General features: G+C 51.1%; 11 protein-coding genes and 1 pseudogene across 12 annotated transcripts; 6 read left to right on the top strand and 6 right to left on the bottom strand.

The window, feature by feature from the left end:
- Nucleotides 1-1,024: 1,024 nt before the first annotated feature.
- On the bottom strand, nucleotides 1,025-2,045 carry AA0111_g9934 (hypothetical protein; the record flags this gene model as incomplete). The annotated part of the gene is made up of 3 exons (XM_028656549.1): nucleotides 1,025-1,273; nucleotides 1,370-1,800; nucleotides 1,871-2,045. The coding sequence occupies 3 exons, from the start codon at nucleotides 2,043-2,045 to the stop codon at nucleotides 1,025-1,027; spliced, it is 855 nt and encodes a 284-aa protein (XP_028502502.1).
- A 604-nt stretch (nucleotides 2,046-2,649) lies between these two features.
- Nucleotides 2,650-4,773, bottom strand: AA0111_g9933 (annotated as a pseudogene; the record flags this gene model as incomplete).
- Nucleotides 4,774-4,941: 168 nt separating this feature from the next.
- AA0111_g9932 (hypothetical protein) lies at nucleotides 4,942-5,886 on the bottom strand (the record flags this gene model as incomplete). Its single annotated transcript, XM_028656548.1, has 1 exon — nucleotides 4,942-5,886. One exon carries the CDS (start codon nucleotides 5,884-5,886, stop codon nucleotides 4,942-4,944), a length of 945 nt encoding a protein of 314 aa, XP_028502500.1.
- Nucleotides 5,887-6,428: 542 nt separating this feature from the next.
- AA0111_g9931 (hypothetical protein) lies at nucleotides 6,429-7,209 on the bottom strand (the record flags this gene model as incomplete). Its single annotated transcript, XM_028656547.1, has 2 exons — nucleotides 6,429-6,640; nucleotides 6,702-7,209. 2 exons carry the CDS (start codon nucleotides 7,207-7,209, stop codon nucleotides 6,429-6,431), a joined length of 720 nt encoding a protein of 239 aa, XP_028502498.1.
- Nucleotides 7,210-7,564: 355 nt separating this feature from the next.
- On the bottom strand, nucleotides 7,565-8,230 carry AA0111_g9930 (hypothetical protein; the record flags this gene model as incomplete). Its single annotated transcript, XM_028656546.1, has 1 exon — nucleotides 7,565-8,230. One exon carries the CDS (start codon nucleotides 8,228-8,230, stop codon nucleotides 7,565-7,567), a length of 666 nt encoding a protein of 221 aa, XP_028502499.1.
- A 961-nt stretch (nucleotides 8,231-9,191) lies between these two features.
- On the top strand, nucleotides 9,192-9,755 carry AA0111_g9929 (hypothetical protein; the record flags this gene model as incomplete). Its single annotated transcript, XM_028656544.1, has 1 exon — nucleotides 9,192-9,755. One exon carries the CDS (start codon nucleotides 9,192-9,194, stop codon nucleotides 9,753-9,755), a length of 564 nt encoding a protein of 187 aa, XP_028502479.1.
- Nucleotides 9,756-11,071: 1,316 nt separating this feature from the next.
- AA0111_g9928 (Bifunctional cytochrome P450/NADPH--P450 reductase) lies at nucleotides 11,072-14,529 on the top strand (the record flags this gene model as incomplete). Its single annotated transcript, XM_028656543.1, has 5 exons — nucleotides 11,072-11,377; nucleotides 11,429-11,586; nucleotides 11,641-12,229; nucleotides 12,278-12,554; nucleotides 12,608-14,529. 5 exons carry the CDS (start codon nucleotides 11,072-11,074, stop codon nucleotides 14,527-14,529), a joined length of 3,252 nt encoding a protein of 1,083 aa, XP_028502478.1.
- Nucleotides 14,530-15,526: 997 nt separating this feature from the next.
- AA0111_g9927 (hypothetical protein) lies at nucleotides 15,527-16,558 on the top strand (the record flags this gene model as incomplete). Its single annotated transcript, XM_028656542.1, has 1 exon — nucleotides 15,527-16,558. The coding sequence occupies one exon, from the start codon at nucleotides 15,527-15,529 to the stop codon at nucleotides 16,556-16,558; it is 1,032 nt and encodes a 343-aa protein (XP_028502496.1).
- Nucleotides 16,559-17,808: 1,250 nt separating this feature from the next.
- Nucleotides 17,809-18,192, top strand: AA0111_g9926 (hypothetical protein; the record flags this gene model as incomplete). The annotated part of the gene is made up of 1 exon (XM_028656541.1): nucleotides 17,809-18,192. One exon carries the CDS (start codon nucleotides 17,809-17,811, stop codon nucleotides 18,190-18,192), a length of 384 nt encoding a protein of 127 aa, XP_028502495.1.
- Nucleotides 18,193-19,005: 813 nt separating this feature from the next.
- Nucleotides 19,006-20,779, top strand: AA0111_g9925 (hypothetical protein; the record flags this gene model as incomplete). Its single annotated transcript, XM_028656540.1, has 5 exons — nucleotides 19,006-19,131; nucleotides 19,176-19,698; nucleotides 19,762-19,884; nucleotides 19,934-20,610; nucleotides 20,672-20,779. 5 exons carry the CDS (start codon nucleotides 19,006-19,008, stop codon nucleotides 20,777-20,779), a joined length of 1,557 nt encoding a protein of 518 aa, XP_028502497.1.
- A 999-nt stretch (nucleotides 20,780-21,778) lies between these two features.
- Nucleotides 21,779-22,849, top strand: AA0111_g9924 (hypothetical protein; the record flags this gene model as incomplete). 2 transcript variants are annotated; one of them, XM_028656538.1, is made up of 3 exons in its annotated part: nucleotides 21,779-21,797; nucleotides 21,849-22,160; nucleotides 22,212-22,849. In XM_028656538.1, 3 exons carry the CDS (start codon nucleotides 21,779-21,781, stop codon nucleotides 22,847-22,849), a joined length of 969 nt encoding a protein of 322 aa, XP_028502533.1. The 2 variants fall into 2 exon arrangements, with proteins under 2 accessions (XP_028502533.1, XP_028502534.1); XM_028656539.1 differs by having other exon boundaries at nucleotides 21,846-22,160.
- A 620-nt stretch (nucleotides 22,850-23,469) lies between these two features.
- AA0111_g9923 (hypothetical protein) lies at nucleotides 23,470-23,565 on the bottom strand (the record flags this gene model as incomplete). Its single annotated transcript, XM_028656537.1, has 1 exon — nucleotides 23,470-23,565. One exon carries the CDS (start codon nucleotides 23,563-23,565, stop codon nucleotides 23,470-23,472), a length of 96 nt encoding a protein of 31 aa, XP_028502531.1.
- Nucleotides 23,566-25,562: the final 1,997 nt, after the last annotated feature.

The following is a 25,562-nucleotide window of genomic DNA, read 5'->3' as shown; positions in this document are numbered from 1 at the left end:
AGCGTGTGGTGATGCGCGGCAATGTGTAGATTTGCGCGTCTATCGCTTGGACGAACATAGGCAATATGTAAAGCTGAGAGACTGATGAGACTATGCATCATGTAAGCGTGATTGTATGCGATTTCTGGGTAAACATCCCGCCAAAGTCGGTTGACTGCTGGCACGCCCGGTAGTATCGAATGGCTCGTGGCTACTGTCCAATGGTGCAACAAAGACATGTCTTTGAGCGAAAACGAGGGGATAATTTTCGTTTCTGAGCATGGTGTGCTGGCCGCGAAAGGATCGTTCTGAGGTGTAGCCAAGTGTAGTAATGCATCTGGAGTTGTTGGTGGCAGTCCGGGAGATGTTGCGGCTGCGCTTGAGCTTTTGGCTCGCGGTGGCACCAACTCTGGATACACACATGCAACTTCATGCCGGACGCAGTGCGAACATCGCGGCTTTTCTTCGTCGCACTATGTCATGCGTCAGAACAGGTGTTCGCATAAGAAATGAGCCATACCTTGATTCGGCGACGTTTACAGGTGCCACAGCCCGTCCGCGATTTTGTGTGAGCTTTTCTCTTCAAAACCATTGAGTCTGACCAATTGCAATCCCCGCTTGGCTCGTTGTGTAAGAAAAAGGAGTGGAAGAGGTACCCAGGCGACGAGAGGGTAAACGAGAAACGAAGAACGAAATACGCAGCGGTGGAGCCTGCATTAGCACTACAGATAAAAAGGAACAGATCTAACCCGATATGGTTTGGCCAATAGGGTTCCGGCTGGTTGTACTAACGGACGATTCCGACCCCTTGACACAACAAGATCAACTTGCAACATCCGCAGGTTATAGTCGTTTATATGACTCGCATACTGGGGACCTTCTTGTGTATCCGTAATTCATTTGGATCTGGAAAGTGCGCTTCCCAATAATGTCTAAAACCCATGCCCAAACCCATGCCATGACAACCAAACGCCTTGTGAATGCTGGGAATCTTTGTCGCCGCTAGTAAAATGATACTGCAAAGAGCGCGGTTACATTGATGCCATCAAGCTCTCTCGTACAGCCCAATAATCTCGCTATCTAACTTTTTCGCTGCCCCATGGTTCGTCCCGAACACGTCATCTGCACGTACAACATGAAACAAAACCTGAACCACGAACATTGGTAGCGTATCGAAGATATACATGTAAATCTCATGAGAAGCCAGGTACCCACTGTGGCCCTGTGCAAACTCAATAACGCGATAAATGCATCGGAGGATGATGACGACGGCCGCAATGGCGAGAAGTTTGTACTACCATACTGTTAGTGTATATTTCCTTGACGAAAAGGGATGTATGGCTCGAAGTAAGAAGAAGGGTGCAAGAACCATAATGAGAGAGAGACTTACCAAAGCCGGCCACCCATACTTTCCATACTGTGGGATGGTATGTCTCTGTGGCGAACTCCTCATCCTCATATAGAAGATGACACTAATCACCACAAAGAACCCAAAGAACAACAACTGCACAAACAGTCCGAGCAACATGATCTTCTGTCCCATGTCTGTCATGCTAGCCTGCGCCATCATACCTCCACCACTGGCCTGCATGAGGAATGCGAGGACATCACCGCAAACAAAGATCTTGGTTACCCGTGTAGGTCGGATGATTGATGCGTGTTCAGCGTTTACGAAGATGACGAGGCGTCCGTAGATCATGTAGATTGTTGCGGCGTAGAGAGAGGGAGGCAGGATTATGAAGAGCGATTGGAGGATGTAGGTCATCAGTTTGGCGGGGGACTGAGCAGAAAGATAGCGGGCTGCGTAACCGACCGTCATCACTGGTAGACCGTTAGTTCATGCGAAGTTCTGGAAAACGTGTTGGATGTACGTAAGGGAAAGAGAACGTACTTATTGCTCCGACGACGAATGCAGTGTAAAACCATGCTCGTCCTCTGATCATCTGGAAAAGATGATAGAGTGTACTTAGGCCGAAGAGCCCAGCAAAGAGGATGGCACCGACCTCACTAGGGGAGTAGGGATAGAGACCATTGTTTCCGGCTTGGGAAGATGTGTCACCTGCCATTGTGATATTCCGAGGGTACTCTCAGTTGGAGATGTCTAGAAGTGCAGTACAATGCGGTGAAGAGGAAGCGAGCACCTCTTACAGAAGAAGGGTAATTGCTGTAAACGAACGTAAAAAGAAAGAAAGTCGTGTGTAAGAAAATGAACAGATGAAAGCAGATGAAGTGAATGTGTGGTTTGCAAGACTCATCAACATGCATACCACTCCTCCTTATACAACTGAAATCCTGCTCGCAAGTTGCGCCCAAAGTGCACAAGCCTGTGTAAAGATCCACTGCCAGACGAATACGCGGATAGCCCTACGACATGAGACCGTGCGCTCAGGAACAAGATGCGGGATCCACTTTCGCGTACCCTGAAACCCTGCATCGCCCGGCGCTAACGAAATACGATATACGGGCACGATCTAGAAGATTGGTTGTCTCGAGGATTTAATGCGGTACCTCTAAGCCTTCTACATGACGTGCCATCACTGCGCCACTGCCCAAAAGTACGAAACAGATAATATTGCGACTCCTTACATCGCTGTTCCTCCATTACTCCTTCGGGCATTCCATATCACGTTTGTAGAAGGTAAAGCGATCCATAACCATAGTGATGCTCGACTACTCAGGTCGCCAGTGTGCACTCTCAATTTCCGCTTGCGTAAGCCCAACAAAAGCAGACGCATATCTGATCATGAGCCATTGCTCTACATGTGATATGTCTGCGTCTCTCACGGCAAGCGAATCGACCGACATATCGGCATCTTCTAGAGGTCGCAGCGCGGTCGCGCTATAAGCGGCAGAACTCTTCGACACCTCTTCATCTATCGAAGTCTCTGATCGCACAAGTGGGCAGTGATCAAGAGACGGGAGGTTCTTCTGGATAGATCCGTGGCTCTCCGTGTCAGGTGATGTAAGCGATTGTGCGCCCGCAGTATCCGTGGATACATCGGAATTTTGCAAGGACCGGCGCCTTCTTGCATCTGTGAAACCCTTGAAAAGCGCTGACCACGACGTACATTGATCTAGAGGGACTTGATTGTTGTCGTTCCTCAGTTCGGAGGTGACCATGCACGGCACTGGGGCATTCACCTTCATGGATCGTGGTTCTGCGTCGTATTCCAACGAATTGGCTGATGATACTGGAACGTTTGCTTTAGCTGGCAGTGGTTTCGCATCGAAGGGAATATGGCTTGTCGTATTGGGTACATCTTTGCCGATGTTGCGATCATTCTCGCGCTGCTTCTGCTTCTGCGGCAAGTCTTTGCGCACTCCAACCTTTTGCCAACTACCCAAGGATTTTGTGTGATCCTCTTCTTCGAAATTTGGAGTGTCACCACAACTACCATGAAGTGTGCGCTTCTCAGCTGATACTCTGATGTACACGTTTGCTGCGGATACCTTGCTCTTTTGCGCTGCAGCCTCTTTGTCGCTTGAGTCTTCCCGAGCGGGACTTTCCTTGACTGACGTATTATCGGTGGGATCTCTAGCTGACGTCAAGCAGACGCCATCATCATTATCATCATCCTCATCAGTACTGCCACAATCGTCGTCCTTCAATACTTCTACCATTGTCGTCCTCATGCTAGTGGCATTGCCGCCGCTATTAGCGTTGTTGCCTACGACCGATCGCTTGTACTCCGCGACAGACGACTCCGATCGCTCAGCAGCTCTGAGTTTCTTTAGCTTCTTCTTCATACTTTTCCTGTCCTTCTTCGATGGCTCCCGCTCGCTCTTCTCAAGCGGCTGTTGTGCTGTAGGTAAAGACGGAAGTATCTCGACAGTGGCTGCAGAAGATTGCTGCTGAGATACCGGCTGCTCCCCAAGTACTGGTTGAGTCTCAAGCGGGTGGTGCTTTGGCAAAGCTGGGTTTTCCACCGGCTTAACATCCCTATCACCCTTCGATCTACTCTTCCTTTTCCTCTTCGATCTTTTCTTTTCACCTTCTTCGACGGTCCCTTGCGATTTCGAAAGATTGTCCTTCCGCTTCAAGACTAATGGCCGCGACTGCGGGTATTCCAATGGCACATCCTCTCGGATGTGCCTGTAAAAGGACTCCCATAAAATCAGACTTGGCGTTGACATCGGCTTAGTACTGTATTGAGGAAAGTTTTTTGCGTCGTAAGTGTTGTACATCTGAACAAGGCTGTGCCACAGCGTCTCCACTCCAGGATGCCTGTGTTGTAGGTAATCGAACAAAGTTTTGCGGGCTTTCGCGCCATCCATACTTAGCTCGTGTATGTCGTGTAGGTCGTGCAGAAGTTGAGCATCGATCCAGATCAATGATGAAGAGCCAGTAGCTAAAGGACGAATATAGACCTCAAGCGCCTTGAGCGCATGGCCAAGTAAGGGACCGACAAATCTGAATTGCGGATTGTGCAGTATAGCACGACAATGTGCTGTCGCATCTCGCTTGATTCTCTCGCGGATCGTCGTAGGTATCTTCTTGTACTTTTCACACGCTACACGATTTACCTATACCGTTGCGTGTACTGCACACCATAAGACTTCGAAGGGCTCCAGGTCTGGTCGTGTGCGGGTCAGAAAAACGATAAGGTCTGCGATGTCTGCAGCGTAACGGAGAGCCAGGAATTCTCTGGCGTTTTTATACTCTTCGTTGAGAGCTGAGGCTACCTGCAATGGAATGCCACCAAGCAGGTTACGTGCTTGAAGGAGCGGTAGAACATTGTCGGTCATATGATCTGCAGGCAGGAGGAAATTGAAAAAGATGATGGCAGGGTCCATCGTGGCGTTCCAGATGACTTTGTCGCTATCGATCTCGAACGAGCCGTCCCAAAAGCCGCAACATTCCTTGTTGAATATTGACATGCTCAGAACACAATCCCTGGTCCGTGATTGTGGATTCTCTAGCTCTAGGGGTAAAATGTCTATGAATGAGATCATCACATGATACTATCTGTTCAAATCCCTGTTCCCTACGCTTGAGACGGCTTCTGAACTCATGATGACAGGATTTTGGCTCAATGTATCCTTGTATTCTGTAGCCTCCGGTGGTGGGTCTTCAGATGATGGGCGGCCAGAAGATGTGTCATCAGGCAGCGGCGGTTCGACGGTTGGCCCGCCAGTCGCGCGTTGGGCCTTTTTGTAGAGGGCATTGCGGTATTTCTCCTGTATTTTGAGGTAGGTGAAGTTTTCGACGGGCAACGGCCAGTATTCGTCGGCAATATAGCGGCATATCCGCAACTCGAGAACACCTCGCTTGGCCTCTGGAATGCTGTCTAGGTAGTCTCCGATGAACTTGTCTATTGGCAGCAGTTTCTCATTAAGAACCTGAGCATGCGACCTGGTAGCAAGGTCCAAGTTGCCTGGCGGCAGACTCTCGGGCGTCAGCGCCTTCAGCTCCTGCAGGTCTGCGAGAATGGGTGCTAATATATGGCTTAGTGAAGTGTGAGAGCCTTTGCGAGCTTGCGACACCATCTGCGCTCTGTGGCGGTCGGCGTCTGTGGACGGCAGGAATCGATTGATGTTGCGGGATAAGTTGCTGAGCCTGAGCGAACGGAGGATAGAATGCATAGGATCTGAATCGAGTGTAATTGCTGGAAGCGACGGGCTACGAATAATCGATGGTTCTGCGACGGTGAAAGAATCGTTGTGGTCCATACTCGAGGTCGGCGAATAGCTGCATCCCACCCCTTCATCGTGGAAGTCGCTCTCGGACAGGAGTAGCGGCCTCGCATTCAAGGCTGCTTCCTCATCCGCAATCTCAACACGCGGGCCAAACGCCCATCTTATCCCATTCATTGAAGCGTCTTCCATTGTTTCCCAAGTTCGGGTGAGCGCAATGAGGACGATGGAGAGAACGAAAGATAGGTTGCGGTTCAAGTAGTCGAACAGCATTGGCTTGCTAGATGTGACTTGCTATCGGGCCACGTGCTTTGTTGGGAAGGCGTGGTTGGGGGAGACGGTTTGAGCGAGGAGGTCGCGACTGTAAATTAAATCAGCGTTTGTTTGCTCGGGCGCGAGTGGGTGCGCGAACAAACGCGAGATATCCCGTAGCTAAGTAGATAAAGATAGCGATGACAATGACAGAGAAAATATACGAAAGGAAGGTCGGGTACAGAAGTTGATTTTCGGGCCCCTAAGAACAATGGAATGCCTGCAGGTAATATAATACAATAAATGTGTTCAACTTGGTAAGTATGTCTTACAAGATTGCCGACTCACCCGCTCGTATCGTTATATAGTGGCTGGTCGCTGGCCCTTCCTGTCGCCTCTTCTGCAGAGACAAGACGAATCTTTGTCTTCCATGACGCCCATACGGGCTGGGCATCTTTGCTGTATGGATGTTCGCTATCATGCAGATTGTCATCTAGGATAGCTGTGAGCCACCAAGGCGTGAGATTTCTGAGGAATTGTGATGAGATGATTGTATACTACGGTTAGTGCGAAATCCCTCGGCCCTCTCTCCAGCCTATGGGTATAAGCGCTGCTGCGACCTGCCCTACACCCCTTTCCGTTGCGAGTAGGTTGAACTGCGCCGCCGCGTTCCTAGTATCTTGAACTTCTAGTCGTATGCCCAAATCGTTGAGGTATTTGCGAACCGCAGGCGCAAGGGGGATAGTGTTGGGGCCGGTGCCGACGATGAGCAGATCTGCCACGCCATTGTCAGTTTCCATTCTTGCCAAATCCTTGTAGGGAAACCCTAAACATACCAGGCTTTGGATATAGCAACTCCAGCACTCCCCAAGCCCGCTCCTGCACTTCCCATTGGCCCTTTGCATTCAGCAGTCTGCCCGTCATCATATCATCTCCTGTGCCTCCTCCAGCAACAGTACCTTCTTTCCTTCCTTCGCGTAGCCATGGCCGCCATCGATATGCTTCACCGCCTACTAAGAGAATTCCGCACCCGCTAATGCGCATCTGATTGTTGAGTGCGAAGCCATCGCCTGTGCAGGCATCGATTGACGTAGCAGGCGCAACCGTATTTCGGAGGACGTCAAGAGCGCTGAAATCGGTCTGTGTGTCTTCGTCACTCTTGGGGCCGCGATCGCGCGTTTTGGGAGGTTTGGATTGGAGAAGGGCGGGGCGTGTCGTGTGTAGGAAGCGTGCTTGTCGTGCTGATGCGACGGCCGAGGGCTTATGTTTTGGCAGACTACGACATGATGTCTGCGCTGTACATCTTGAAAAGAGACGCGTGCATTGCAGTAGACTTCGCTCCATAGTCGTTGTATGCAATTGATTGTTGTGGCGTATCTCTATGGACAGACCGAAAGTTATGCTAAAGGCCATGATCGATGCTGTCATCGATGCACAAGAGAGCTTGGACCAGCCAACAACCGAGCCGTCTTGATACAGCGTGCCTCGCCTTACACTCCCCCGCTCGTCGCCTGCTCAGAATCATGTACAGATATATGGCCATGTGACCATTCTATACAACGAGCCTTGTGGCAGCATGAATCTCCAACCGATGCACGTGTGGACCTTTGTTCCTGTGCCCGCTATTTCACCCCTAGCTACCCCATGCGACACCTGTTGACCATCAAGCAGGCAGTGGTGCTTAGCAGCCTCTATTGTCTCATCGACGGGCATGCCGGATATCTTCACATTCCTCCTCGTCGTCTGAGTCGGATGTTGAAGGAAGTTCCGTACAGTCCAATCCCTCGGACGCGAATTCCTCCGCCAACGTCAATCTTCTCTTCTCCATCGATCTTGTCTCAAAGGACGCTGTGAGCTCTGAACTGGTGTTTACTCGTCTCGGCGCTTGCCTGAAAAACTGGATAGGTGCTGTGCTCGTTTTCGGTCTGGCATCCTCATCTTGCTCGCTCACTTTCATCCAGCTCATGTCTGTTCCTCGCCTTCGCTCGCGGTGGTCATGGACGCGAAACTTGACTGGCTGTACGATGGGCTTTAGCTGATCTGCGCCCAAGTAGCACCGTTCGCCTGCCGGAGGGTTGTAAGTGGGCATCATGCCGCGATCTCTCAAGAGGTCTGAGGCTTTCAGTTCCCCAGGCGGTGCGATTCGCTCTGGTGCCGTGCTGAAGCCACTCCAATGAGGTAAACCGATAGCGCGGCAGCTACGAGGCATAGCTGGCAGGTTTATCGTAGGGCCGAGCAGCTCGCGTAAATACACATTGCTGGAAGAGGATGTTTTACACCCAAGCAGAAAGAATTGCGTGCTGTCGCGCTGGTGGATACACAACCCAGATTCTGGATCGTACGGGAAGCAGTCTTGTGAGAACATACTGATCTGTTTCGCTCAAAGCCAAGGATTCCGTGATGTTTTGATTGCCTTGGAGACTTGAATCACAGTTCACCTTACAAGTTTGCGACTGGAGTTTGGTGTTTGGAGCAGTTGGAAGCCGAGGTTGGTGAGTCTGGGTCGGTATTGTGGAAATTTTCGCTGTCGTGAGTTGCAGAACCTTCTGGTGAAGGAGAAACAATACGAGTGGCTGGTACTAATTCCCTATTGCCCTGGTTCATTGTCACCACCCATGGTATGTGGTTGCGTTCACCTGTCAAGCGTCCAATAGGACAAGGTTAAAATCAAAGCCATACCGCCACGTTCACTTTTCGGTGACAGCGTCGACAAGCAAGGCGTTATATTTATGACCTCGTGGAGAATGTCTGAAAGAGCAGAGGATGAGTTGTGTGGTAGCTGTTCGTTGTACGGCGCGGAAGCAAACTGCGACGGGCACTCACTGGCGCCTGCTGTTTGTGCGCGTTTCTGGAAAGCTTCCCACGAGGCCTCAAATCATTCAATTGAAATGGAACACTCACAATGTGCTACTTGTGCACCACTGTCATCGAATCCGCTACGTTTGATTCATCGCATCGCCAGCGACGATTAGCATTCACTCCATACCGTAGGTAAGCGAGGGACTGAAACTTGGTGCTTGAGTTGCCATTTCCATTTCCACTTCAGCACCCTCTCCACGCATGTCGTTTTGTTTGGGCATGCATGAGACACTGTTTTAGGTGGTAGAGATGTCTTCTCGATTTCGCGAATTCTGCGACTACCAAGAGTTGTAGACTTGTTGCGTCATTTATCACGGGAACTCGCGTCGCGCTCCTGCGCTCCTTCCATATTGAAAAAAAAAGACTCTCTCACTTCTCTGGACGTCGCGTCTGCCTAATCAACTACACTCAACCCAGCAGTCAGCGAGTTGACTTATTCCCGTCCAGCTCGATACGCTACAGCAGACATGCGTTCCAGCGGGTATGTGTTGTCCCATATCACTTTGTCATTCATCTGCTCTTTGCTGACCGATCAAAAGACGCAGAGGCCGCGTCTTTTCGACGCATGCGATGACTATTGCGATCACGAAGACGCTTTCGATATAGCACGCTTGGAAATGGAGGAGAGCTATCGGTACTTGAAGGGACTAAACACATTTCTCAGTAACAGCAACAATTCCTGGCTCAAGATCTTCCGCGACACCGTCCGTGTAGGTACTCTCGTGGAGTTCACTTTCGACATCAACACTCAACATCCCACTATCTTCATTCGCTTCCCTCAAGGTTGCGCTCCTAAAGGATTTCATTTGAAGAACATGTACAGCTGTTCTCTAGTCCTTCTCGACCGCTTAGGTATGTTGGATCTCGAGCACTACGAGCTACTTGACTATGTTATCAGCGAAGCAACTGGCAAATATACGCGTCATGTGGGCGAACATGGTTTACAGGTACACTACAACCAGATTCACTTTGATGGACGTACCATCGCCAGCTGGAAGAAAGGGAAGGAGGCTAAGGCATCGACTCCCTAGAAGCCTCGCTATGAGTTGAAGCGGCTCGTATCCTATCTTGGGTCGAAGCTCTGCTTTCCTCAGTCGTACCCATTAAGGATGTACCTGGATCGTATATGCGCCGAAGAGAATTCACATCCTAATACATAAATAGCCGTGTTTATGTCTATCTCAAGCTTAGCTATCTACGTCACGCTTCAATCGAGACAAACTTCTCGTAAAGACGATGGTCCTTGTCTCGACGTCAGAGAGTGTACAGACGCGCTTGCTGAAATTCGGTTAACCCCTTTTCTCCTATGAAATTGTATTCGACATCGATGACTGATGTTCTCCTGCAGCTGCAAACGAACTTGCAATGTGTATAAGCAAAGTGTGTGAACTTGGTCAATGCGCGCTCTGAGCAAGGCACACCTCGGCCGGTTCGAGCCGGCCGAACTAAGGCGCGTCCTGAACACCCCACCGCCGTCAATCTTACCACGCATGTATAGGGTATACACCTGCAATGATCACTAAACCCAACAGCACCTATGCCCCTACGCAAGCGGTGAAGATGGCGTAGAGTGATGTATCTGAGCTTGACGATGCGCTCAGTCACGCTACGCTGTCACGATCGACTTGTTGACTAACCAGCGCCGAACGCTTGTATCGATGTTTCCTCCGTTTACCAGGCGGATTACTCAACTTGCACAACCCACGGAGAACCGCTCCGTCGATTCTGCCTCCTCGAGAAGCTTGTTTGAGCCGCTGTGACATTTCCAACAGTAGGCGCTGCGCGTGTTACGATGTGGCGCAGGTCTTGCCGATTGGAGTGGACGGGTCGTGTGGCCCCGCCTCGGCCCGTCCGGTGAAGATATTCTAGACTGGCAGAGGATGCGCACCCTGTTCGAGCTAATTTCCATGAAGGACTTCGGTCGACAGTTCGCACGAGGCGCAGCATCGGTATACCGCTGTGTTATCGTACACCAAAAGTCGGTAGCCTATCATGTGGCTAGCACAGCCGAGCTGAACTCAATCCTGCTGACTACCCACAGCGTGATGCCTGATCGGACCCCATTGGCTGCAATCATATCCTCTAGGCCCTCTGTATCCCTGTGGGGTCAGCAACTAGGCAGCATCAGTTGGCAAGGCTTCGGTGGAGGGCTGCTATGGGAGGTCGACATAACAAAGCTGACAAGTCCTGGGATGTGGTACTCCCCAGGGTATATGTAGCTCAGCTCCTCTCTCCAGACATGAGCAGCTGAGACACAAATTTCTTGTCGTTTCTTACCTTTGCATTATCACCCAAGAATTTGTTTGTTACCCTAATTAATTTGCATATTACCTGGCAGGCTTTGACGATGGCCTCTGAATCATCGGAATCCCTCCCTATTCCTCAGCCTCCCCCTCACTTGTTCGTGGGTAATTTCGCTGAGATCGATCCCAATGATGCGCCAGGATCTTTTCAGCGGCTTGCGGACATCTATGGCGAGATCTACCAACTCGAACTTCCAGGACGAGATGGCAAGCTCATCGTTGTCTCTTCGTATGATACGATAAACGACTGTTGCGACAGCGAGAGGTTCGAAAAGCCCATCAATGCAACCCTGGAGGAGGTACGCGCATTGACTGGAGATGGTTTGTTCACAGCCTACCCTGGCGAAAAGGTACGTAATGAACATTCGATCTTATCGTCTACACATTAATAGAGGACTCAGGCCTGGGGTGTTGCACATCGGCTACTGATGCCGGTGTTTGGACCGATGGGGATACGGAAGATGTTCGACGGTATGATGGACATCTCAACACAAATGCTGCTTCGATGGGACCGTTTCGGTCCAGAGCACGAGATAGAATGCAGTGATGATTTCACAAGGTAACCATCACATCCTTCTCGCACGACCTGCCATTCTTTACTAATACCTCCGAGGTTGACATTTGACATGATCGGGTTGTGTGCATTCGGTTACAGGTTCAACAATTTCTATACCGACCGCGCGCATCCCTTCGTAGAAGAGATGGTCGAGGTTCTGATAGAGTCTGGAAGAAGAGCCACCCGCACGTCTGTCGAAAATAAGCTTCGTGTCTTTGCCGAAGCTCATCGGCAGGAAAACGTGAAGAAGATGCACGAACTGTGCGACCAGATCATTGCAGACCGGATTGCTCACCCTCAGCCAGATGCCAAGGATCTACTGAACCCTATGCTTGAAGGTGTCGATAAGGAGACAGGAGAAAAGATGACAAAAGAATCTGTAAGGTACAACATGGTGACTTTCTTGGTCGCCGGACATGAGACCACAAGTGGAACCTTGGGGTTCTTGTTCTATCACCTACTCAGAAACCCAGAGAAGTATCTGAAGGCTCAGCAAGAAGTTGACGAAGTACTTGGCGACGGACCACTTGAACTCAAGCACATCCCGAAGCTCACCTACATAAAGTTCGCAATCTACGAGGCATTGCGTTTTCTTGGCCCCATTGCAATCAATGGAAAGCACTCGTTGAAGCCTACTAAGATTGCAGTAAGTTTATTTTCCCAACAATATGATTGGTGTGCTAATGGCAACAAGGGAAAATATCAGGTGCAGCCAAAGGACCAGATTCTGATGAACCTAAAAGGACTCCATCATGACCCTAAGGTCTATGGCGACGATGCTGACGTGTTTCGGCCCGAGCGTTTTCTCAACGGCGGTTGGGAGAATCTTCCTCCAAACGCATGGAAGGCTTTCGGCGATGGAATACGCGCTTGCATTGGTAGGACATTCGCTGAGCAGGAGATGATCATGGTTGTCGCACTCATTTTGCAGAAGTTTCAGGTTGAGCTAGCGGATCCTGGTTACCAGCTTCGTATGTGTATCATTTTCCTAATGTACAGGAACACTGCTGATCCAATTATTCAGATGTCGCAGTCACCATCACGCAAAAACCGAAGGATTTGAAGATCAAAGTGCGCAGGCGACCTGGACGTACAATGGCTAGTCTGGGTGGCGCTGGTACCAGTACCACTGCTGCCAAGAAGGATGATGGGGATGGATTCGGCAAGACTGGAGAACCAAATGCACCTACCAAAGATGCCAAGCCCATCACAGTACTCTACGGTTCGAACGCCGGTACATGCAAGTCCTATGCCGAGGACCTAGAGACCAATGCTGGGCGATACGGATTCAAGGCAAACATAGGCAGTTTGGACTCAGCCACTGAGCATATTCCTAAGGACCAGCCTATCGTCATCATTGAACCGTCTTACGAAGGCAAGCCAGCTGACAACGCAAAGAAGTTCACCGCATGGCTTGAGAGCAATGCAAACTCCAAGCTGCTTGAGGGAGTTCAGTATGCTGTCTTTGGTGTCGGAAATAGCGACTGGACTCATTCGTATCACCGTGTTCCCAAACTTACCGATGAGTTGTTCGAGAAGATGGGCGCGAAACACTTTACTGAGACCGGTTTCGTCAATGTGAAAGAAGATATCATGGGTCCGTGGGAGAAGTGGTCTGAACAAATGTGGAGTGATCTCCGCAAGTCGAGTGGCACTACTACTGAAATACTCGGTGGACAGCTTCAGGCCGACATCACACCTCCGAAGTTCGCCACGTACCTCGGAGGTAAAGAAATCGGTTACGGTGAAGTTAAGGTCAACAAGGATTTGGGTGGCGGCGAGGTCGGCCTTACCAAAAAACACATGGAGATTGAACTTCCACTGGGGACATCATATCGTTCAGGCGACTATATGGTCATCCTGCCGCTCAACAGCATCTCCAATGTCAGGCGGGTGATGAAGCGCTTCGACCTGTCACCTGATGACAACATCCATATCACTGGAACCAACAAGACTTTCATCACGACTGAAGCACCAATCTCGATCTTCGATCTGCTGATGACACGTGTGGAACTGGGTACGCCGATCTCGCAGAAGCAACTGCAAACTCTTGCAGAGGCGACACCGGAGAACAAACGGGCCAGACTATTGGACCTAGCAAATGACGAGACGTACAAGAAAGAAGTCATACCCAAGCGCTACAGCATTCTTGATATCCTCGAAGACCATCCAGACTGTCAGCTACCTTTTGCGGTTTATCTCGACTCACTCAAACCACTGTCTCCTCGTCAATACAGCATTTCGTCATCGCCCCTCGCTAATGTTGAGTTTGTCCAGACAGCTGAAGGAAACGCTAGCCAGCGTCTGACTGCATCTCTGACTTACGACGTCCACGACGAGGCTGCATGGAGCGGTGATGATCGCCGCTTCCATGGTGTCGCATCTACATACCTAGCACGTCAAGAGCCGGGAGAGAAGATTCGTTGCTTCCCGCGTCCGACAAACATCAATTTTCACCTACCTTCCGACCCGACTGTACCCGTTATCATGATATGTGCAGGCTCAGGTCTCGCTCCCATGCGGGGCTTCATCCAAGAGCGCGCAACCATTAAGAAGGCTCGTAACGCGAAGGTCGGTCCGGCGATTTTGTACTTCGGCTGTCGTCATTACGAGAAGGACTTCATCTATTCTGATGAGTTGAAGCAGTGGGAGACCGATGGCGTCGTCAGTGTGCGTGGCTGTTTCTCAAAGGTCGCTCCTAGCGGTGAGAAAGCGCAACGTGTGCCTGATCGCATGTGGGACGAGCGGAAGGAGTTAGCCGAGCTATTTGGGGACGGAGGCGCGAAGATCTTCATCTGTGGTAGTGCAAGTAAGTTGGCAAAGAGCACAGCAGAAGTGTGCATGAAAATCTTTAGGGATACTTTCCCAGGCAAGACGGAACAAGATGCCTTGGAGTGGCTGGAAAAGATCAAGGAGGACAGGTACGTGAGCGATGTGTTCGAGTAGAAGAGTTTCATAGTTTAAGCTGTTCTCTTGGGATCAGAGACTTCGAATTTCGGTACTGTATCTAGTAAATATTTTGATGCGCTTTGAATATTAGCGTCCTCCGATTGATTGTATTAGCGGCACCATGAATCAATGAATTCTAGAACAACATGCGAAACCTCTTACCCATCCCGCTGTAAAAGCGATGAAACAGGATGGCTGATCTTGGTAACCTTGGCAGCGGAACAATATGCACAAGATAACGCTGCGGAGAAATATGCTGCCAAGAAACGTCTAGCGGGGTGAATCAACCCGAGTAGGCTGCATGTTCACGTGGAGCCATGGAGTCGCGTGATGCGCGCAAACGAGGTTTTGCGGGGGATACGCACCCCGGACGATCACTTAAACTGTAACCATGAGGTACAGGGAGTAGATGCACCGAACTGGCTGTCGACAACACACGACATCGTGTATGCAGTAATGCGGAAGGTTTACGCAAACGAGACAAGTATCGGATACTACCGCAATATGGATATGTTCTGGGGTAGTACAGTGGTGGAGATTTTCCCAAACATGCCGGGAAGTAGTTAATCTGCCGAGCTTGGAAATATCTGGGGTTGCTAAAACTATGAAACGAGAGTGGCGCGGGCGCCAATAGTCTTGGACGACATGGTAGCGTTTGAGAGCCTGGTATGATAGGTGGTATATCCGGATACTGGTGTTTGCAATTGATCGGCAGGACTACGGCAAAGACTACTTTGGGAGATGTTTGTCTGACAGTGACGAGTGGGCCGCTTATTGGCATACTTCGCTGTTTTGCATCTGACTCCGAAATGGTGAAGGCGGTCCGATGGAGGTCATATCGGAGTCTTGGTGTTATTTGGGGAGGAGAAGTGCAGGAGTGAAGGATCGTCGCCGTACTTTTCGGTCCTATAAGAAGTGCGTCCCTGATGATCTGTCAATGGTACCAACCATAGCAAATCTTCTCTGTTCCTTTCCCTTCGTCCAAGCGATAAACATGGTTCAATTCACTGGTCTCACGGCGGTGCTGGCGCTTGCCTCCGCTGCCTATGCTCAATGCGGTTCCGGCACACCCGACGCACGAGTCACTGGATCCGGTAGCTCTTACACAGCAACCAAGGGCTCGACAAACCTCTACACTGGCTCCGACTACCGCCTAGCCATCCAACGTGCGCTCGATGGAATCAGCAGTGGACAGCGTGTTTCCGTCATCGCGTCCGGTAACATTGGCGCGAGTACCCTTACCATCACGAGCGGAAAGACGTTCGAAGGCTGCGGGACTATCACAGTTTCTCCCAAAAGCGGAGGAGGAAACATTGAAGTGACCGATCAGTCTGGCGTCAAGATCCCTTATTTGACCATGGCCGGGTCCACCTACTTTGGTATGCGCTTCTCTGGCACCAAAGACCTAACCCTAGGCACCATCAACTTCAATCTCAAGGAAGGGATGGGAATTCGATTCGACCGTGACCGAGCTGCCAACACAAACGTCAAGATGGGCACCATCACCTGCACCGGCGGCACGTCGCACTGCGTCGAGACATGGAACATCGACAAGCTTGAAGTCGGCTCCGTAATCGGCAAGAATGTCGGAGAGTGTGGCCTACTCATTCAAAAGGTTACAAACGCAAACATCGGCACCGTAGACTGCGACAACTGCGGCGCAGGCACCGGATACGCCGCCTTACGTTTTGCTAATGAAGCTGGAAAGCTCAACGGCGGATACGCAACTAACATCAAAGTCAACCGCGTCAAGGCTCGTGGTGGTGGTCGCGGAATCTTCTGCGTCTCTGCTTCTGGTGGTGTGGAGATTGGCACCATCGATGTCGCCAACACTGGCAACAACGCCATCTTGCTCGAGAACTGCTACAATGTCAACATCAAGGCTGGTACTGTTAGCGGCGGTGGTGAAGTTCGTCTTGCCGCCAGGACCGAATTTGCAAACAGCAGGGACATCGCGATCGCGATCAAGGTTGATGGAACTACTGTGAGAGAGAGCCGTAAGTATTCCCATACGAACTGCAAGTGAAATACGTACTGACTTGGTATACCCGAATCTAGCTTGCACAGCTAACAAGACTAAGTGGAGTCTTACTGGCAATGGTGGGAGGACCATCTGCACCTAAGGCTTCCCTAAGCTGGTCTTGAGCATCTCGTAGTGCTCTTTAGGAGCGCTGAACTATGCCATATTCGCGACTTCATTGTATATATTGACAATACCAAGTACATACACACCTTCATCTCAAAGACTGGTGAGCTTCGCTAATGGTGTGGGCTGTGATCTATCGCTTCCGTTTATGACAATACAGCGACGCCTGTAGACAAAAGGCTGACAGCTAAAGGGTAAGCTAATGTTACTCAAGGTCGAATACCGCAGAAATAACGATGCTTCAAGCGGAACTTCCGTTGTACTTTGGTTATAGTTGGAGGGCTATACTCGGTGAGGCGAAGTCCGGTGAGACGATCGGGGCGTAGAGGCTTACGTGCTTGAGATTACCTGCTACCATACCAGCCAACCGTTGTAAGCGTCGAGTGTTACAAGGCTGAGTAGACTCAAAAACCTCGCTTATTGCTCAAGCTCGGTGTCTGGTTCGCTGTGTCTCACTGGTGGCAGTCGAAATCGATGAAAGTTAGCCCCCCAGCGCTTTGCGAGCGGTGGTAAGCCAATCTTTCAAAAGGGGCCTGTGACTTGATACCAAAACCAACTCGAATCTCGTCTTCTCGGTTTTTGGCTCTTCAGTCATTCCAGCCTCCTGTCGTGTCGCGCTACATAGTCGCCGTACTTCTACTACAACATCACACTTTCCTGCAGGAAGCGATGGCAGCCTGCTATTGGCGCAACGGAACTGAGAATACGCATCCTGCGTACGCACCAAGAATTAACGATACCTCGAATCCACTCAGCACCATTTGCTGCGCTTCTTGGGATAACTTACTACCGAACGGACTGTGCCAGAATAAGGATTCGTCGACCATCTATCGAGAAACGTGTACGAAGAGCAGCTGGGAAGGAGGAGGATGCCAGGAGCTTTGCTCAGCGGAGGTACACAAGGCACGGCGTTTGTATAGGCCACTAAAGCTAACTTGGAAAAGAGCCCTTCGCAAAGAGACAACGATGAAATAGTCACACCTTGTACTGGTGCTGCTGATTCGGCAACATGGTGTTGCGGATCTTCGAATCAATGCTGCGCTGAAAGGAGCACTATCCCGCGATACACGATCGCCGCGCGTTTCGGGGACCCTATACCTACAGCGACTTCATCGATTGTATCTTCAACCATGTCGTCCATGATCTCGTCTTCGATATCGACGTTGCCAGCAACGAGCACGGCGATAGCCACCGGCAACAGTGGATTGTCTGTGGGTGCGAAAGCTGGCATCGGTGTTGGAGCAACCCTCGGAGCTATCGCCTTGATTGGTTTGGGGATTTTCATTGCTCAGGCGTTGCGATGGCGCAAGAAAGCGCGAGATGCGACTCCCTCGACTCGTGTACCTGAAGAGTACACGCCAAAGGACATTTATCGATACGAACAGGGTGGCAACCCTGCACAGTTAGCCGGCGGGGAAAGTGAACTGCACGAAATGCCAGGATCTGTGAGGGTTTCCGAGCTAGATCAGGTTCCTTACAGTCGTCCAGTGGGCGGACTTGGTCCGAAAGCTTGATGCATGGTGGATGCGCGTCGATTGGTGGAGTGGGGGCGCACAACCAACAGGCGTGGATTCGAATGCAATTTAGAGTTGTGAAGGCGGCGGGAGGGCTGACGCTAAACGTCGGCTTGTGGGTCAAGAGGGAGGGAAATCGACCCTGGGCATCGCCGTCCAGCCACCTCTTCATCCACTTGCATCATCGCTGTCACGTTGGGGTTGGCGATAGTCTCTACTGCCGCCGATCGCGTTCTTCGTGTCTTTTATGTACCCTACTATTTAGAGAGCGACAGTCGGGTCTCCAGACCCCAAACACTACGTCATTCAATGCCGCTAATCGGCTTGCTTCACGGAAGCCGTCATCGTCCGAGATTCAGTTCTTCGTAAGCCGACTCAGGGGCTGCATACCTTGCAGAAACGGTGTCGATTGTCACTCTTGATCTCCAAACGATGTGCTATTCGGATATCAAACGTTTGTGGCTAAGTGCTGCCCGAACGAGGCAAGGCTGATATGTTGAGAGCATAGAGTGTGAACAACAGACCTATCACAGATTGAAGAGTAAGCGCTTGACAGGGTATCCGCAATGCACGATAGTATATTTGCTTGGCCTCGAATGGCCGTTGGGTAAAAGTAGCAGCTTATGCTGCACAACTCCTGGACACACATGCATGCCATCGCCTTGTACGGCGTATGATCATCAGTCATGTATGCAGTTTCTAAGGCTAATGTCTGCGGGAGAAAAAAAACTTGCGTCGATAAGAAAAGACGTTGGCCCAATATTCCTGAGATGACTTTTCTAAATCAGACGACTGCCTGGGCCGATGATGAGAATGACAGAAAAGACGCTGGTCAGTTCAGAGTGCGATACAACGAGCACCAACAAGGAGACTATACAAGATGCTGTCGAGGGCCAGAGGGCTAATGGCGCAGGAGACCTTGAAGGAGGGGCACTACACGTACGCTCACAGTCCAAGTACACGATTTCTCTAATGCCCTTCAGCGATACATCAATACCCCCTCTTCGGTAAACTTTAATTTCCTCATGCAATGTTCATGGGAAGCATCTGCAGTTACTTTCCAATTCGCGTTGAGCAATGGCGGTCCAGCCTCCATCGTCTATGGCAGCATCTTCGCATGGGCTGGAACAACATTAGTGGCACTGTCGCTCGCTGAAATGTCATCCATGGATCCTACGGTCGGCGCTCAGTATAGGTGGTCTACTACTTTTGCACCGAAGTGGAACCGCTTCTTCGGTTTGATGCAAGGGTGGATTACGGTTTTCGCCTGGGTCTGTAGCTGTGCTTCTAATCCAGCGTTGATAGCGAACATTGTCGTCGGTTTGGCTTCCTTTAACAACCAGGGATACGTCTCCCAGCGATGGCATACTACACTTATCATGTGCGCTGCGACAGCCATTCCTTTCATTGGCAACCTCTGGCTACCCAAGTTTATCAACATACTTGAAACAATCGGAGCGATATGCCATGTTGGATTTTTTCTTGCGGGTGTCATTACATTATTAGGTATGCTAGACTCTACGAAGTGCACGTGAGGCATATGTTGACTCTGTATCTTCCCATCTGCAGTCATGGCACAGAAAAGCTCTACAGAATACGTCTTCCAAACATTGACCAAGGACGTCAGCGGATGGGACAACTCGGCAGTAGCCTGGGGTATAGGACTCATCACTGTTACTTACCCTCTATGTGGTAAGCTAGCGGAAGTAATCTCTAACTCGGACATACTAATGATCTATAGGTTTCGATAGTATCATTCACATGTCTGATGAAGTCAAACAAGCACGTACCCGGGTTCCACGGTCTATCATCTTCTCCGTCGTGGTTAACGGCCTCATGCAACTCATTTATATGATCACTGTCTTGTTCACCATTGGTGACGCAAAACGTGTCTCCGCTTCACCTCTGCCGATCATCGAGGTCTACTACCAAGCCACTGGATCTAAAGCAGCTACGAACGTGTTCATCTTTATGCTAATATATATCATCTTTGTATCCTTTTTCAACGTCTTCGCTTCAGTCTCACGTCTCATCTGGGCTTTCTCAAGAGACGGGGGATTACCATGTTCGTCTGCATTCGCAAAGGTTCATCCGACCTTTGGAGTGCCGGTCAACGCGCTATATCTCAGTGCTCTTTGTGTTTGCATACTCGCTCTGATCAACGTTGGTTCGAGCACGGCGTTCAACGCTATCATCTCTCTCACAGCATTGGGCTTGTACCTTTCGTACTTCCTTCCTATCTTGTTCCTTTCGTGGCATCGAATGTCGAGGACGGCACCATCGCCAATTCCATGGGGACCATTTAGATTGGGCATTGCGGGACCATATATCAACATTGGTGCCTTGTGCTACATTCTATTCACCTTCATTTGGATGCCGCTCCCGACTGTCCTTCCTCTGGACAGGTTCAATATGAACGTAAGTGTCTCCATGTTAAGTGCATGTGAAATATACGCTGAATCCATACATCCATATCTAGTATGCCGGACCGATTCTTGGTGCGATTATCCTAGGCGCTGCGCTAGACTGGTCTTGGAATGGGAAAAGGAGATTTAGAGTGCCAGTCGCAAGCCAGAGTCTTGAGTGATTATACTGATGAAGCTAGAATAGGCATCATGGCAGCTAGTCAATACATACGTAGTAGGCGTCGGAGGCTTATCGAGGCCGTCGCCCACTCGTCTGGCTATGAAGATCTTCTAAACTTTATGACGTTGATGTATCCAAGCTCCCTAACAATGCGCAGTCGGTATGACGTAGGCCGCTTTATCAACCATGTGTCGGTGGGCGCCTTTGATGTCGTGGAAATACCCAGGATATTCAATCTCAATGTGATTGATGGATGCAGGCACCGATAGGTTGAGTCATGAGACGGCTAGCCTGTATTTGGAGTCGACGTTCACCGCTCCCCGTGACCGTGGTCAAGGTCAGGACATCAGTGACGAGGTAACGAGACATGGTCAGCAAGTGTCGCGATTGGGGGACACAGTGGCCCCTGACGTCTTTCTGGGCGTGTGAGGAGATGAGGATGAGTAGACCACCGTCTGGAGACCACGTAGCATTCTCCATAGAAACATCCATGGATATTCTCCGCGAGACCCTGATCTGCCAGTATCCCACGCGATGGTGCGGGGGAACGGCCGGTCCTTTTGGAGCGCGCGCAAGCTGGCCAGTCGAGTGTGGCTATCGGCTATGGCTTGCAGGAGTGGGCCCGGGCAGAGGTGCTACCCATGCACGATGATCGCAGCCTACATACACAGCCCACTCGACCTCTGCCACGCCGTCGCGAAGCTTCGAAAAGCGTCGGAAGCCCCGCAAAAATCCAATTCTGCGCTACGGGCTGAGGCAATAGGGCAGATGACGACATGGTGTCTTGTGAGACTGAGCTGAGAGCTGCAGCCCTGCCGAGAGCCGCGCTTTAAGTGTCAGATGCTCGCCGCCTGCCATTAGGCCACACTTCCTTGTCCACATTCAAACCTCAACACCACCACCACAGCCAACTTCACCACACAAGCACCACCCGCCTACGAGTATGGGACGCCGTGACAGAAATAGAGAGCCATCCATATCGCCGCCGCCGCCTCCGCCGATGGGGCAGCCACCACCCCGTAAGATGCCATTACCCAGTCTGTTGGCACAGCGCTAACAAGGCACAGCAGATTCCACATACCACTTTGAGAACTACGAAAATGGCAAGCCGAAATGGGCGCCTGGAAAGGACAACCAGAGAGACTACCGCGACTACCGCAACAGCCGCAGGGGCGATCATCGTCGTCCCCGAAAGGAGCGGCCTGCCGAAGACGATGCGCCGCCGCCGCCATACCCAATGAACCCTCCTCCCCCACCCGGCGCTGCACACTATCCACCACCCCCGCCGGGAGCTTCAGAATATCCGCCTCCCCCGCCCGGTGCATCAGACTACCCTCCTCCTCCACCTGGAGCATCAGACTACCCCCCTCCCCCTCCGCCAGGTATGTTGGCTCGTCAAGGCAGTTTCGCAACACCAGCTAACAGAAAGGAAGATCCTCGTGACCACCGAGACCGCGGCGCTCGCCCACGCCGCCATCACAGACAGCCCTCGTACTCGTCCGACGACTCGGAATCAGACTTCCCGCCCCCTCCGCGACGCAGCCAGCGCGACGACCGCCCCCGCGACGACCGTCCCCGTAGATCTAGGCGCGAGGATACCTACGACTCATACGACGAACACTATCCGCCCCGAAGACCCAAGGATGACGGCCGCCGTGAACGCGATGGTTACAAGTCTGAAGGCTACAAGTCGGACCGCCGCCGCAAGGACCGCGACCCTTACTACGATGACCGCGACCGCCGAGACAGGCCACGTGACGACCGCAGACGCCGCGATGGCCGCGATGACCGCTACGACGACCGCTACGACGACATGTTCAACACCAAGCCGCGTCGCGACTCTCGCTACGATGACAGGGATCGCGACAGGCGCGGTCGATACGATGACGACCGCTATGATGACCGCCGTAGAAGCGGCAGAGGAGACGTGGGCAAGCCAGGAAAGCCCGGACAGCCTGAGTGGCAGAGGCAGGCTATGGGCATGTTCAAGGACTACGCGCTGCCCATCATCAAGAAAGAGGGTGCCAAGTATGTACAGAAACAGATGGCCAATGGCTTTGGACGGCGCTAGTGGACTTTATTCGACATGACATGATGATGATCTGATGGGGGGTTTTGCACGGCGTAATGGTTCGACAGCGGGAACACCCTTTATTCTCGACGACTTTTTAAGATGGCATGCGTTTCCGGTTTGAGGCGTTTTGGGCGTTTTGGGTATGTACTGAACATGATATCCAATCTACACATTATCTGCTCTATCAATACTAAACATTAGATTTCTGGACTTTCACATGGATCTGCGGCGAGAAGACTAATCTGACTCGGTTCTGATTGATTTCTATTGTGCACAGGGGCAACGAATGGCTGGCCAGTCTATAGGCCCTACACGAAAGCATGCGTGTCTCCAACCCTATCAACCCTACTTCAACAGTGAATGAGGATCCTCTCCATCCAGTACCGCTCCACTACGCTTCAATCGCTCGATGCAGTACCTTAGGCACAATAGGCGATGAGACAGTTGATCTGGCAGGCGAACGCCGGAGCGAGCGGGCTGCAGCTAGAACGGCAGATGTCGTATGAGTCTTGGTTGGCACAAGCGGCCGCCTGAGCGTCTAACATGAGAACCAATCGTTAGCCAGGGCTTTCACTATCCAAAGTACCTCGGACGTGGATACTTCGGTGACAGAAACATCACGTACCAAGAGATGCACCCGTCTGCTCTAGTGAGGTTGCGGGAAGCGCGGTGGCCGTGACGGCGAGGGCAGCGATGATGGCAGCGAAACGCATGGTGATTGCAAGAGGATGATTGGTTGCTTCTTGAGAGAAGAGTGCTGTTCTGGGTAATGGAACGTGAAGAGAGGATGCGAGTTGTGTTGATGAGGGGATATCCAAGATGACACAGGACGACTTTATACACCTTTCGAGGCCTTTACTAAATTGATTCCTTAGGAAGCTATGAACAACCATTACCAAATGGAGAAGAGAAACCGGGAAGAACGGCTGCGCGACGGATCGCGACCTGCATGGAACTAAACCTCATCTCTCTGCACTCCCGAAACCTGGGGGTGGGTAAGGCGTCCCGTACGCCCCGTGGGATCTGAATACAACACCTTACGAGGAAGATCAGGTATAATTAGGGCTAATTGAACCAGTCTGTGTTCCACTATAGATTAAATGTCTTCGTATACTGAGGGTGGCCTTGCATTGATGCATCCTTCTATCACCACAACCCCAACCTTCCCCACAAGACGAAGTAACCTTGGGTAATCCTCTACCACTGTCGTCACTCCAAGGCCTTGTCATTGCTTGTATCCGCCTGAACGATCGAGTGGCTGCCTGGGTCCTCCTAGCTCTTTTCATCTAACATAGTCGATGTTGCATCGGCTGCAACGAAGCGCATGCACTGGGCTTTGCACGCCGGGTAAGCTTTATGCCGAGAAGCGGAGCTGTGCCTTCCAACCCGAGACCTTTTCCTTGGGGATTCAGCGTGACGGTTGGATGACACCAAGATGGGGCTTACCATCACATGAATGACGATGGATGCTCGGGTGCGGCACAGCAATCCTTCGGTCATGAGAATCGAAGTAAGACCTCTGGTGGTTACATCAAAGGTCAAGATTTGCACTAGATTATACGGGCGTACCAACCAAGATGTGTGTGCGGTCACACTACGTAAAGACAACACCAGATCTGACTTCTCCTCGGACGACATCCTCCGCTCGCCTGATCAAACAAAATTAGCAACCCAAACGTCCATCGCCCGAACTCCCTTCCGTCCTCCCGGCACGTTCTCCAAGCTCGCCTCACACGCATCCCGCAATGCTAAAACCACCCCTCGTTCCCTTTCATCACTTATTCTCTCCTCTACCTGTCTTTCAAAAGAGGGAGAGAGACAAGCAGAGACTTCCCATTGTCCGTCCAACAACCCCTCTCCACTCTTCACACGGCTCTCACTCTCGAACTGCCACCCGGCAGCCAGAGCTAGCTCGGTAAGGCGCTTTGGACCCAGCACTGTGCGTATATTCGAGATACTCTTGGGTTTACGACACTCCAGTGCTGCCTGCGCGAGCGCAGCTAGTACGTGAGGTTGGGAAGAGGAGTGTGTCGCTACCAAAGACCACTCGGCAAGGAGCAGACGTTTGCTGTGCTGCTTGATGGCCCAGAAAGTGGAAAGAATAAGTGAAGGGGAGTAGAAGTACCACAGACAGTGGGCGAGCACTGTAGCATCGAACTCTTGACTGCTGCTTGTTGGCAGTGATGAGAGATAGTCCACGGGAGACTGTTGGACCCAAGCAATTTGCCTACCTAACGGGCTTCGCGAGATGTGATCCTGTGCTTGGCCCAGAGTATATGGAGAGCCTGTAAGAGGATTAGTCTGCTACGCTCTGCTCATACACAAAGACAGCCGTAAGGTAGGAATGGAAAAAAAGGTACCATAGTCCAATTCTGCTGGATCAACGGCGACGACCTTGCCCTGTTCACCCACAGCGGAGGCAAGCACAGTCGTACAATCTCCTTGCCCACATCCTAGTTCCAGTACTTTCGAACCAGTAGAAACTCTCCAGTACTGCAGAATTGCTAGACGGTGAAGAGTTTGGGAATGCTGAATGTTGAAGTTGGTCGGGTCGTGTAGAGAGAGACGAGCGATAGACTCAGCGTCAAATTGGGTAGACATGTTATGTTTGATGAGTGTTGAACAACAGATCGCTAGGTGGGTTCTTTGTGGGCTATCTATGAGATATCATGAACATGATGTTGTGAGAATCGAGCTAAGCTTGTGTGGG

The sequence above is a fragment of the Alternaria arborescens genome (assembly GCF_004154835.1).
Source record: "Alternaria arborescens strain FERA 675 chromosome Unknown contig_30, whole genome shotgun sequence".
In the NCBI taxonomy this organism is placed as follows: Eukaryota; Fungi; Ascomycota; class Dothideomycetes; order Pleosporales; family Pleosporaceae; genus Alternaria; species Alternaria arborescens.
This window is presented reverse-complemented; position numbering and strand designations above follow the sequence as displayed.